The following is a 12,378-nucleotide window of genomic DNA, read 5'->3' as shown; positions in this document are numbered from 1 at the left end:
GGAATATAGACACATATTGTATCTCATCCTGCGAAGGCTGTTGGAACAGCTCCTGGACCAGACATTAGGCCTGCTGAAGTTATTAGACGAAGGAAAAATGATATAAACCTCGAGAATAAATCCCCCTTTGGAATTCATGCAGTTTTAATTTCACAGATTCAGCCTTAGCATTATGCTGACGATATTTATTCATAAGCCAATTCAGTTATTTTACTTTATTTGCCCTTGAAAGGAAAGTAAAGCGATATTTTTTAATACATTTGTATTAACATAAGCTACTGTAACTCTAAACCTAATTTAACAATAGAAATAACAAAATTAAAGATTTAAATAGTTTATGTTAAAATTATATAGGATTGCCTGCTATGCATGAACTAGAATGAACCACATTAATTGTGAGAAAATGTTTCTTTTTTTTTCTTTTACAGTGTGTATGTTTTCTTGTAGAGTTTGGTCAAGCTACAAATGGCACGTCTATCAAACAAAGTTAAACAAAAACAGCTAAAAATCACAATTTCCCTGAAACCTAGACGATGTCCGAAACTGTCCCAAACCCAAAGCTCTGCAAAACCTGTAAACTTTGCAACCGTTGAATTGTTTCGTGAATCTAAATCTTTTGTTAATCTGTAGTGTCATTACGTCAGTGATAGTTTCCCAGTAGACATTTACCTAGATCTCTCTTTTTCTCCCCCTCACCAGGAACGTGTCGCAGCTCGTCCCGCCAGCAGAGAGCAGCAGCGGCGTACGTGAGGCGGCGCTGTCGGATGGCGGCGGCTGCCTTCAGCGGCCGCTCGCGTACGCTGACAGTGTCGCTAACTGGATCTCTGCTGAGATAGTCATCTGTGACTCTGTCAAGGTGAGGGGAGACATAACTCATGAAAGTAACAAGGTCGGTCGGGAGAGGAGGCAGCCATTACTGTCACAGCGTGCGCTTTGATTTCTCTTTGGACGTGGACTCTCACAGACTTCCCCCATATGTTCTAGCTGTTTCATCTCTGGTGTCATGGTTGAAGGGTTTATAGAGTGTCAGGAACAAGAGCGCACAGGGTTGAAACTATTCTTTATTAAATGGGTGCATAGGCTGCCATTTAGGCTTTAGAAAAACTGAGGAAGGCAATAAAATACATCAAAAATGAATTATTACTGCCATTATTGTTGTATTTATTTGCTTATTTAGGACATTTCTTCAATTTTTGGTATTTTTCCTACTGGCAGGAGAGTTGACAATACAGTTATACACTGATCAAGCATAACATTATGACCACTGAGGAGAAGTAAGTAACATTGACCATCTTGGACCTGGCAGTCATTCATGTGGATGTTACTTAGACATGTGGCACCCACCTAGACCAGACCAGGCACCCTCACCCCATAGCAATGACACTCCTTGATGGCAGCAGCCATCCCCAGCAGGATGCAGCCTGACACAGACACACACACAAAAACGCTTTAGGAACAACTAAAAAAAAACATGAAGAACAGCACAAGGTGTTGACCTGGCCTCCAAATTCACTGGATCCCAAACTGATCAAGTATCTGTGGGATGATCCACAGAGGCCCCTCCCCTCAAAGGCCCCCACTAACAACATGCTGTTGTCAGACACCACAGGACACCCTCAGAAGGACCATGTCCATTCTCTGATGAGTCACAACTGTTTTGGAGGCACAAGGGAGACCTACACAATATTAGGAAGGAGGTCATAATGTTATGCCTGATCGGTGTACACTTAAACTGTCTTTTGTGCATTTAGCTCCGTTTAAAATTGAATTTCTTTCACTGTTTACATCCCTGCTGACATTTCGAGCACTTTCACCCCTCACTTTTTGAGCGACATTTCCACTGCTTTCACTTCTTACTCTTTCCGTGACGGCTCAACTGCTGTCAGTGTGTTTCGACTGCCGACAGATTTTCTGGATTCCGCTGATTTCAGATCTCCTTTCCAGACTCCTTCAGCGCTCCTTCGGCTTAATCGGCGCCTCTAATTCATCATGCATCAGATGCAAATGCAAACATTTCAGGATGCCTTTCACGATTTCTCGCACCTGCCGGTTTGCAGCTTAGCTCTTAAGGCCACGCTGAGCACGCGCACACAGCCACATTAGGACTGAAACTTATGCAGCACGCGCAAACAAGGACATGCACTAAAAGCACTCCACCACATCTGGTGCTGTTTAATCACGCCGCTGCTCTTAATTTGACATTTGCCGTCATGCTGCTTCTTTTTTTTTTTATTTCACATTTTACACCATGCTGCTGCTTTTTGCTGTTTTAATCACCGTTTTTCTCACTTATCTATTGAGGTCCATTTACTTTACTTTTAGGTTATTCATCTTGTTTTGTCTCGTGTCCTTCGTGAGGGAGGAATTAAATTTTACCGTATAATGAAAAGAAATGTAATTCATTCATTTGTTGATTAATTGAAGTCCCTTTAAGACGCACGGTTTATACGATATCCTCTCTTCATCCTGATCTGGATGACTCATATAAAGTATAGTTTTTCGAATTATTTCAAAGGCTACCTTGAATTTGAATGGATTAACTACTTAAAACTGGGAAATTGCACAAGCACTGCAGATATTAAAGACAACACACTTTTTTATCTTGTTTTTCCAGTGCACGCACTTCATTATGCAGCCAGCTGTGGCACACCACCGACAAGAGCCACTCGATTTTGCTTTGTTTTGCATTTTCACTCCATGCTCTCCTCTCTTGCAGACACAAGTCGCTCTGCTGACAAAGTATCTGTGGATAGGGAAGCACTGCTACGAATCGAGGAACTTCGCCACAGCCATGCAGGTCCTCGGAGGTCTGGAGAACGTGATTGTCAGGCAATTACCAGTAAGGCCGCGTACCGTCAAATCCCTCCTCACACGGTTTCTAAGTTTGTGCAATAAGTCATGGAGCCCCCGAGCTAAATGTTTTCTTCAGCCGCGATAGAACTTGGATGGTGCTTAATTAGTTTCACAAAAGAGAAATTAACATTAATGAATTCAAATAAGATGGAGAAAGAGCGAACGCGGGGAGGAAGAATGTGGCCCGCGAAAAGGAGTAATTAAAAAAAAAAAAACTTCACAATTAAAAGACACCAGTGTTTAGAAAATGAAAGAAATTTCCATATTTTCTTCTGAAGGCAGGTTATATTCATCGACGTTACTATTGCACTGAAGCTGCTGTATAATTTGCCGTCATTTTAGAAATGCTAAATAAAGCTACCTCCTCTTCTGCCAACAGGCTTGGAAACATCTGGCTTCCAAGGTGTGCGAGATCCTGGAGGAGCTGCGAGCTGTGCAGGTGTGTCTCTGTGTGTGTGTGTGTGTGTGTGTGTGTGTGTGTGTGTGTTTGAGAAAGCACACGCGGATGGTGTTTGTAAGTGAGGGCTTGGACGGCCACATGTTGTGAAACTGGGCTGCAGGGCAAACAAATCAATAGAAAAACAGCTTCGAGCATCTTGCCCGTGTGCTGAGAGCTTACAGCTGGCTCTACTTCTGAAAGTTAACCTTAAAAGAACCCGGTGCTTTAAGCAGCATCCTTCACTTACCAACTTTCCTGCTTAGCTGGCACGCTTCAATGGCGTGCTAGACCAAAAGTGCATTCCAAAACATGAAATGAAACATAAAATGGCGGCACGTCTCAAGCGTTGAAATCCAGGACAAAATACTCACATTTCACTTGTTTGTTCGGCTCACATCACAAAACAGGCTCAGGCTTTTCGGCACAGGGTCTTCCTCAGACCGTTAAACGCAGTTTATACTTCTGCGGGAGGTAAACGGTTAGTTAGCCTATGCACGTAGCCTACCTGTGCACGCGTCAGTCTGGCTCGCTCTGTAAAAACACCACCCAACCGCTAGCATGCGCTGTGTCTTTTTTGCCGATCTGGTTCATTTTTCTTTCCACGTTCCTGCTTCACTTTCAACAGTGGCGACTGGAACTTTCGCCAAAATTTCTCAGAAGACGAGTCATACAAATGTTTGTATCTCCGAACCTCCTCAGTTAACCTTTCCTCTATGTGTTACATCGCTATTTATCCAAAACAATCTAGTCGAAAAATGCAGGCATGGAGAAGCAGCCGGAAATACTACCAAGCGGACCAATCACAGCTCTTGCGGTCTGCGTCGCCACGGGGCGTAGTTACATTTCTGACGAGGTGCACGTCAGGCTACGGCGCTAGCGTCTCAGTAGGGTCTGACGCAGAACTATAAACCAAGCATTAGAGGTATACAGGTTCAGTTCAGTTGTATATATAAAAGGGCAGAGTTAATGCACAGCAGAAGGTTATACCCAATCATAAGGAGAACAATCACTTTCTAAATCCTACGACTCCTGCGTTACAAATACTAATCACACCGAATGAGAGTCACAGTTTGTACATTTCAACAAGGCTACCGACTGCCACATCTTAAACTGAAGTCATCATTAATTCCATCCAAAACCTTTCTCTCTGGGACAGTTTCTTGAGATGATCTCCCCCTCTGTTAGGCATCCCGACCTTCCCAATCCCACAGAATCTTAGTGAAGAAACTGAACCGTGGTTTTGAAGTTGTACAGTCCACGTGACCAGTACGGATTGCATTTTCATGCTCTGGTGTTCATAATTTGAGGGAGCGTTTAGTTTGTCCCTCATATCCAAGACCACACGGCCACAGTAGCAGTAGTTCCCGAATTTTAATTTTCCTTCCAGTGTTGGAGGTGATTGAATGTATTTCTCTTTGTTATTTATTACGATCCTACATCTACATGCAAGTTGTTGTCAACCATGTACTCTTATTTTGATTTAGACATTTGTAAATGAGAAGGTTTTTTATTGTGGGTGCTCGCCTGCGTGGAAACAATGCAAGGGGACTTACTCAGGCCTTCAAAGATGGTTCTGCTTGAATTCTTTGTGGGGTCTGAGTGTGGGACGGTATCAAGATGTTTTAATACTTCCTGAATCATATATAACAAGGCATAACCTTATTTAGCTGTAAGAGAAATGGTATACTCTATTGGCTTTGAATGTAAAAAGGCTGAATTTGTTAAAAGTCCTCAGAGCCTTTCAATTTCATTACACCGCTGCACTGGGCATGCTTATCACTGCACCTGTGGCTTAAATGGAAAAATTCTTAAATTTCCTGTTCCAGCAAGAACTCATTTACTCACCGTTTGGGCAAACGACTCCCTCCTCAGGTGTTTCTGAAGAGCGATGACCTGTGTCTCATGGGGGGAGAGCACACGAGGAAGAGACCCACTCTGCCGTCGGCGCACATCCTGGCCATGCACGTCCAGCAGCTGGAGATCGGCGCCTTCACGCTCACCACGGGGGCTTACAAGTGGAACAAACTCAGGTACGCTTTGGTCCTAGCTGATAGCCACGGTAGTCCTGATCAGTTCATGCAGATCAGGACACAATTAATGATGTGAATGCAACTCAGCATTTCCTTGTGTGCGTCTGAAAGGTCTCTGCAATCTTGCACGAACTAAAGCAAGTGCTTATACAACTTTTAATCCATCAAATCCAAATCAGCCATCCTCCCAAACGATTACCATGCCATCTCAGATTGTTCCAGATAAATCTATTATTAACATAATGACCAATAATTGTAAAATATGGAACATTAATCTGTTGCTGTTCATTTACAAAGATCCTCTGCAGACTAGATTTAAGGTAGAAACACTCTGTTGAATAACAATTAGTCCAATATGCAAAGAAAGCTCAACAAATAAATTGAACATTTATAAAAAAGCTCACTGACAAATGAAGATACTGCTAATACAGGAAGATTTTTTTATTCATTTCAAATGTTTAACTGCGGGACACGAGGTTCTCCTGCTTCACAGAAACATTCACAGTTTCAAGTACCTATATCAAACTCGTCTAAGCTGTACGCTCCACCTTTACTGGCTTCCAAGTTTGAGGTGTCACAGGTCTAGCTTGTGGGTAAACTGAGATTTTCCAGTGAGCACAGGAAAACTTTCCGGCTGCCATCGGATGAATGGGAAAGCTGCCTTCTAGTGTCAGCTCTGCACATGCATCATCCTGCACGGTGAAGGTCAAACCCCCACGGTGACGTACCAATAAGAAAAAGCCACATAGCCGTTTGGAAGTGAATTTCAGTTACTGTTAATATAAAATGTGGGTGAATCAGCTTGTCACATACATCCTTGGTATTCTCTTTTGAGATAAGCGTAGCTCTGTGGTAACCTACAGAAAAGGGTACGCTTGAATCGCGTGATGGCTTCCATGCATGTCCCACAACTGTCAGCGTAGACAAGATAAGAGGACTTAATTAACCCTTAGTAACCGTAGTGAATGCATCCAGTCTCTGTGCTTCTCACCAGAATCTATCTCTGTACTGAAGGAAGCTGACGACTTCAGTTTCCGCGACAGTTACGTAATATGGAATTCATTTCAATCAAGGAGAGATCATGTGGAAGGGAAACTTAAAGAAGTAGCAAGAGCTGGAGAGAATAAATGTTTTGAGGGTTTGACACTGATGAGATGTAAAATCATAGCGAGTCCCAGATGAAGGCAGTAGACATGAACGGGACCATCTGGAGTGTAGACACTGGTGGTGGTGGTGGTAGAGATAGATGTCAGATGATATCTCCTGGACAGTTAGGATGGAGAGGAGATGAGGAGGAAGAGGGCTGCATGACAGATAGAGTGGCAGAATTGCAATGTATTTAAAGACTGGGGACTTAAGGCTCATTTAAGGTACTGCGGGACCTACGTACGTAGTCTGCGCCGGTGTGAGCCATTTGCACTTGTGTGCTCGTCAGTCTGGCTCGCTCTGTAAGAAAAACACGAGCTCAAATAAAAACACAACGCTTTGTTTTGCAGAAATTTCACAGAAGACGAGTTGCACAGATGTTTGTATCTCCGAGCCTCCTCAGTTAACCTTTCCTCGGCGTGTTCCACCTTTATTGATCCAAAGCAATCAGTTTGAAAATTGCAGAGATGGAGAAGCAGCCTGAAATACTAAAACGGAAACTTCTGTGGAAGGTGCACGTCAGGCCACGGCACTAGGGTCTGTGCATGGCCTGCGGGGACTTAGAACAGGTTGAAATGGATCATTAAACAAGAACAGATATGTTGAAATTGAGACTTTTGGAAAGTGGGTGTAATGAAGAGAACGAAACTGTGGTAAAAAATTTTTTAAAAAAGCTAAAACAATTAGCTGTAAAGGGATAGAGACAGAATACGTGAACAGATCTTATTTACTGAACTTTTGCTTAAGCTTTATGTCCATCACAGAACCTCACTCAGACATTTGACCGCATGAAAATAAGTCAAATAAGTGAGGTAAAGGTGTGGCTGAAAACCTTCTCATCCTCAAGACATAAGACATAAGACATCGTTATTGATCCCACATATGGGAAATTTCCTTGTCACAGTAGTGCGGAATAAAACAACATACTGTATATTTAAAGCCTGTTGTCCTTATATTTACAGATATTAGAAAAACGTAACTAACACATTCTGACTAGTCAACGTGACTACTGACTAATAGTCTAGCTCCAAGCTGCTGTGAGGTGTAGTTCATAATAGCAAGCAATATAGTCTGTAAAACTGCCCGGAAGCAACCCATTTACATACGAATGTTTGTTCGATTAATACGATGTAAGACTTATCCAGAATTTCCTAAAATGTTGTCACAGAGTGGTGACAGACAGCAGATGTGCAGCCATGCAGCATGAAATATTGACAATTGTGCTTCAGGTGCAAAAATATCTCTGCAGAGCTCTTGAGTGCTCATAAAGTGGAGAGGTAAAATAAAAAAAAAGCCAGAAGGGAAGTGCTCAATCTTCTCATTTCCTCCCATCATTACCATTATAATTTATCCCGTGCTGGAATTTGCACTAATTTCACTTTGGTAAAGGATTGATGCTGGTTAACTACGGATCCAGCCAGTGAAATTGGCCCTGTACCTATCCCCGTAGCGAGACAGAATATGAACGGTAAGTGTCATTAAGTGAAAATTAAGCTCGCTCCCCGCATCCCGTGCATCCGTCTATGGCGAAGTCGGCCCTTTTTTTTTTTTCCCAGCGTCCTTCCCCTCCGCTCCAGCATGGCTGACCAGATGCTGAGGTCACAACAAGTGGCGGCTGGACGGCGACGGCACAGCTGTTGAATTTGGGTTGTCGGTAGGGGTTCCAGCGTTGCACCAGATGGCGCCTGTGGGATGGGGTTTGATTGGAAAAGAGGTTTCAGGCCAGATGCTGAGAGGTGACTGGGTGTAGCCAGATGCTGGGGTCAGGAGATCTAGCGGAGAGAGGCAGAGGCACAGCTGGTTGCCGTGGAGCGCGGGGCTGTCCCGTCTCTTTCTAAATCAGGTCACAGACGAAGCTCATGATGTTGCTAAGAACAAAAACAGGTATAATATACATTTAGGTATACCGTATATTCTTCTCATGTCGTCACTGTTGTTTTTTTTCCTCTGTGTCTCCGTTTCTTGTTCCATCCATCCTCCTCCATCCATCACTGGTCCTAGGAGCATAGCAAAGGTTGTGAGCCAGGTCCACGCCTTCCAGGAGGTCGCGTACCCTTACAGCCCGGACCGGGACCTGCAGGCCTACCTTCGGCGCCGCATCGCCCGCCTCTCCGCCTCCGACATTCACCTCTTGGCCGCCGACAACGACGCCAACTTCCAGCAGTCGAGCGAGCGACAAACGCGGAGGATCCAGGACACGCTGAGGAGGGTCAAGGCCACCTTCCAGTGAGACCTGCCTCAGTCACTTTTCTCAGCGACGACACCAGGTCGACGCCCCATGTCCTAAACCAGCGCCTGCAGATTCCTGTGTAGTCTTGGCGGCAGAGCCTTGTGGACTGGACACTCACACTCTTTATAATCAGGTTCTGCTGTTGATCCCACAACTAAAACAAAAGAAAAAAAGTATTTTTAATGAGTACTGGGGGATATTTGTAATTTGCAGTGATTGATTCTTTACTGAGCTCATACAGGCAGCATTTGTAACATAAGTCTGTAATTTAACTGTTAAGACTTACTTATAATAATTTCTGGACTAAACATTACATCACTGTAGAATGAATGTCCAGTATTTAAGCTGTATTACCACCATGGTGGAGTAGGCAACTGCATCATGTCCTGAAACCCCCACGGGCTCCCGAACGACTGGGTTCACTATGTAGCAGTGTGGCTAATCAATCAGTATTGTTTGGGACTGGCACCAATAAAGCACAGTAGCGTATGTTTTGAGAGGGACTCTTACATTTGTAGCCATGCTGGAAATAGAGGTGACAGTTTGTCTGTCAGTCCAGACTGAAAATATCTCAAGAACTAGTGAGTTCATTGCCAAAGCAGTTTTGTGCAAACATTTGTTTTTTCCTAAAGAATGAGTTCGATAACCTTCCGACTTTTCCACGTGGGAACTTCTACTGCATGGATGTGCAGAGGTCTCACGTCAAACAGTCCATCCCACTTGGATGGTCGTAGTGATCTGTTAGCTCTTGATTTACTGAGGTCAAGTGAACACTTCGGCGTGTGTGGCCCGGCTCCTTCAAAACTTTGCGTTTAGTGCAAATTTTAGCATGCAAACACACTAAACACTGTACATGGTGAATCTGCAGTGTCATTGTGAGCATGTTAGCATGCTGACATTAGCATTTAGCGCAAAGCACACAGCTGTGTCTGAGCATAGCAGCGCAGCGGCGCCAGCGTGGCTGGATACTGGATTCAAAGAAGCTGCCAACACACTTTTAAGTGTAAATTGCTCGTGAAGCACTTGAGGGATTATGAAAAATATATTTCCTCGCTTCCAGGTTTTAAACGGAGACAAGCTCTTCAGGTTGGCTAAATTTAGTTTTGGCTCAATTTTCTCTGAATTTCATCCTCTTCATTGATGCTCAACAATGCCTGGATATCTTCATTGGTTGATTAGTCATACCAGTCTCTTCTGGATTATGATTATACTTGGCCACAGCTCAACAGCAACCGTGTTTCTACAATTCTGGGTTTGTAGAGGTTGTACTTATAAAATGCCAGTTTAGGCAACTATTCAGAAGTGTCCATGAACATTTAGAAATTACAGCCAGACGAGCAGGGACTTTGTGGTTTTTCAAGAATAGAATTTAGCGCCTACTTTAGGACCTGGCTATGTCATTGCAAATGCAGGTCAAGGTTATGGAAATGCGGCCCCCTGGAAAGGTTCCTATGTTGGAAACAGGGCTGTGGAGAGGAGGGAGGCACAAGTGGCTGAAACAAGATGCCAGATATAGTTCTGCAAAGTAGAAAGACAGCTTAAAGGAAAAATCAATCTCTGGCCCCGTTCTCACCCCTGCCCAGCTGAACCATCGCCGTGTGAAGCGGGCATGACTGTCAGATTTTTGCACAGCACATTCCTGAAATTATATTCTACCACCTCTCAGCAAACCTGACAGAGAGACAGTATGTATGAAAGAAAGGGGAAGGCCTGGAGGTGAACGGGGGGCCTCCTAGCAGCTTAACTCATCCATGTCGAGCTTTTAAATGAAGTCAGTCTGATGCAGCTGAATTGTGTTTAACTTGTAGAAAACAAGGCTAAATATTGCAACGCTGCTGGATTCAATTTACCGAACCATCTATCGATCGTATATTTTGCTTAACACGCACCATTCATTTTTTTTTAATTCTTATTAGTTTACCAGTTAGGAGTTGAAATGAGAATTACATAGCTAGATTGATAAATTAATTTCATTTAAACAGCACAACGGGTAATAATTGCATTTGTTATCAGTAGTGTGTGGTGAAGGGCGAAAGACAAGGCTACTGTGTCATGACCAAACCGTACCATTACAGAGCAAATGATAGAACATAATGAGGTGTCAGTGTGCAAAATGTTATTTGAGGAACGACGTTCAGTCACTGTCTATTTTTCTATTTTCCTGCCCGCTCTCAATCTCTCTCTCTCTCAATCTCTCTCTCTCTCTTTCTCTCTCCTCCGCGGTTTTCCGCTGTGAAACTCACCGCCGAGATGAAATGTGACGTGCTATGAAGATTTGCTTAATTTAGCTAAATAAATGAGATTTTATAAGCCTTCTCTTGCCAGAGCGTATTATTGTCAGACAATATCTGCGACAGGATGTGCTGCAGGCAGGTTAGAGCCCTGTTTTATCAGGCTGGAAATGTGGAATTGGTGGCGTAGCCGAAGCTCGGGGTTCCCTCCATCTGTGAGCTGTAGAGGTTTATAGTGCATGGTAGTGACTTTCTGTGCGTCATTTCTCTCATCCTATCTATGAGAATATATTATAGTATGTAGTTTAAGCCAATCTGACTGCAAGCATTCTTAACTGTCTTAGGTAGTTTACCCTTGAATATAAGGCTCGTAGTTTGTTCATAATGACTCTGATTTTTAAAGTTAACAGTGGAAGCACATCCCGGTTTTTCTGCAAGACGAGCCTCACACAAGGCCGCTTCACCTGGCGACACATCCAAGTGCCTCAGAGCTTCTCTGGAGACCAGACGGACCTCCATCAATGCCATCCCTCCTCCATCATCCTATCCCGCAAAGGCAACAGGGTCCGTCTGTGCAGCTGCAAAGCAGAGCAAAGCGCCTGTGTCAAAGTGACACATTTGCCTGTCAGGTGGGAGCATGAGGCAATCGGCGGGCTCGAAAGGGAGGCCGTGCTTCAAGTGACCTCATTCTTTGGACACATAATGTTGCTGAACCTAGACCTGAGCAACTGCAGCAACCCCAGATCATAGCACTGCCCCCACAGGCTTGTACAGTAGGCACTAGGCATGATGGGTGCATCATTTCATCTGCCTCTCTTCCAGTTTTTAATAATGTGTTGGACAGTTCTTAACCCAATTTTAGTAGCTTCTACAATCTCCTTAGATGTTTTCTCTGCTTGATGCATGCCAATGATCTGACCCTTCTCAAACGGACTAACATCTTTTCCACGACCACAGGATGTGTCTTTAGACATGGTTGTTTAAGAAATGAGAAGCTATTCATTTCATCAGTTGAGGTTAAATAACTTGTTGCCAGCTGAAAGATAATCGCCCATGCAGTAATTATCCGGTACATATCTATTTGCTTAGTTAAATCCAGGTGGCGATTTTTTTTTGTTGTCCAGACAGTGTATTCTCATGGATACCCTTCCACCTCATGTCATTCCAGCATAGGTCTTCCACAAAGGGATTTACCAGCTTGTCCAGATGTTGAACTGAATAATAACGATTCAGGTAACGTGTTCTTCTTTTACTCGTGTTCTTCTCGTGGTCCTGTGGAAAACTGAATATAGGAAAGTAGTGTGGATCCACTTCTTTAAGTGTGGACTGCACACTTAAGGGAACTAAATATGAAAGTGACCCTGGAGCAGTGCTGATATATCAGGAAATGTTTCTGCGCAAACAAATGAATGTTATCCTACAAATCTGAGAGTAGTCAAGTTATAGTTT

General features: G+C 43.6%; 1 protein-coding gene across 1 annotated transcript in view; it reads left to right on the top strand.

Annotated features, from left to right (window-relative positions):
- The window catches only part of kndc1 (kinase non-catalytic C-lobe domain containing 1), a 46,849-nt gene extending 35,839 nt beyond the window's left edge, over window positions 1–11,010 (top strand). Inside the window, exons 27-31 of the mRNA XM_084561342.1 lie at window positions 700–856; window positions 2,717–2,839; window positions 3,233–3,292; window positions 5,165–5,322; window positions 8,470–11,010. Coding sequence (XP_084417468.1) covers window positions 700–856; window positions 2,717–2,839; window positions 3,233–3,292; window positions 5,165–5,322; window positions 8,470–8,698 — 727 coding nt within the window. The 3' untranslated portion in view covers window positions 8,699–11,010. The remainder of the gene's footprint in view (window positions 1–699; window positions 857–2,716; window positions 2,840–3,232; window positions 3,293–5,164; window positions 5,323–8,469) is intronic.
- The last annotated feature ends 1,368 nt before the right edge of the window (window positions 11,011–12,378 follow it).

This window comes from Chelon labrosus, assembly GCF_963514085.1.
Source record: "Chelon labrosus genome assembly, chromosome: 15".
Classification (NCBI taxonomy): domain Eukaryota; kingdom Metazoa; phylum Chordata; class Actinopteri; order Mugiliformes; family Mugilidae; genus Chelon; species Chelon labrosus.
Note: the sequence above shows the minus strand (reverse complement) of the source record. Positions and strands in the feature narration are given on the sequence as shown.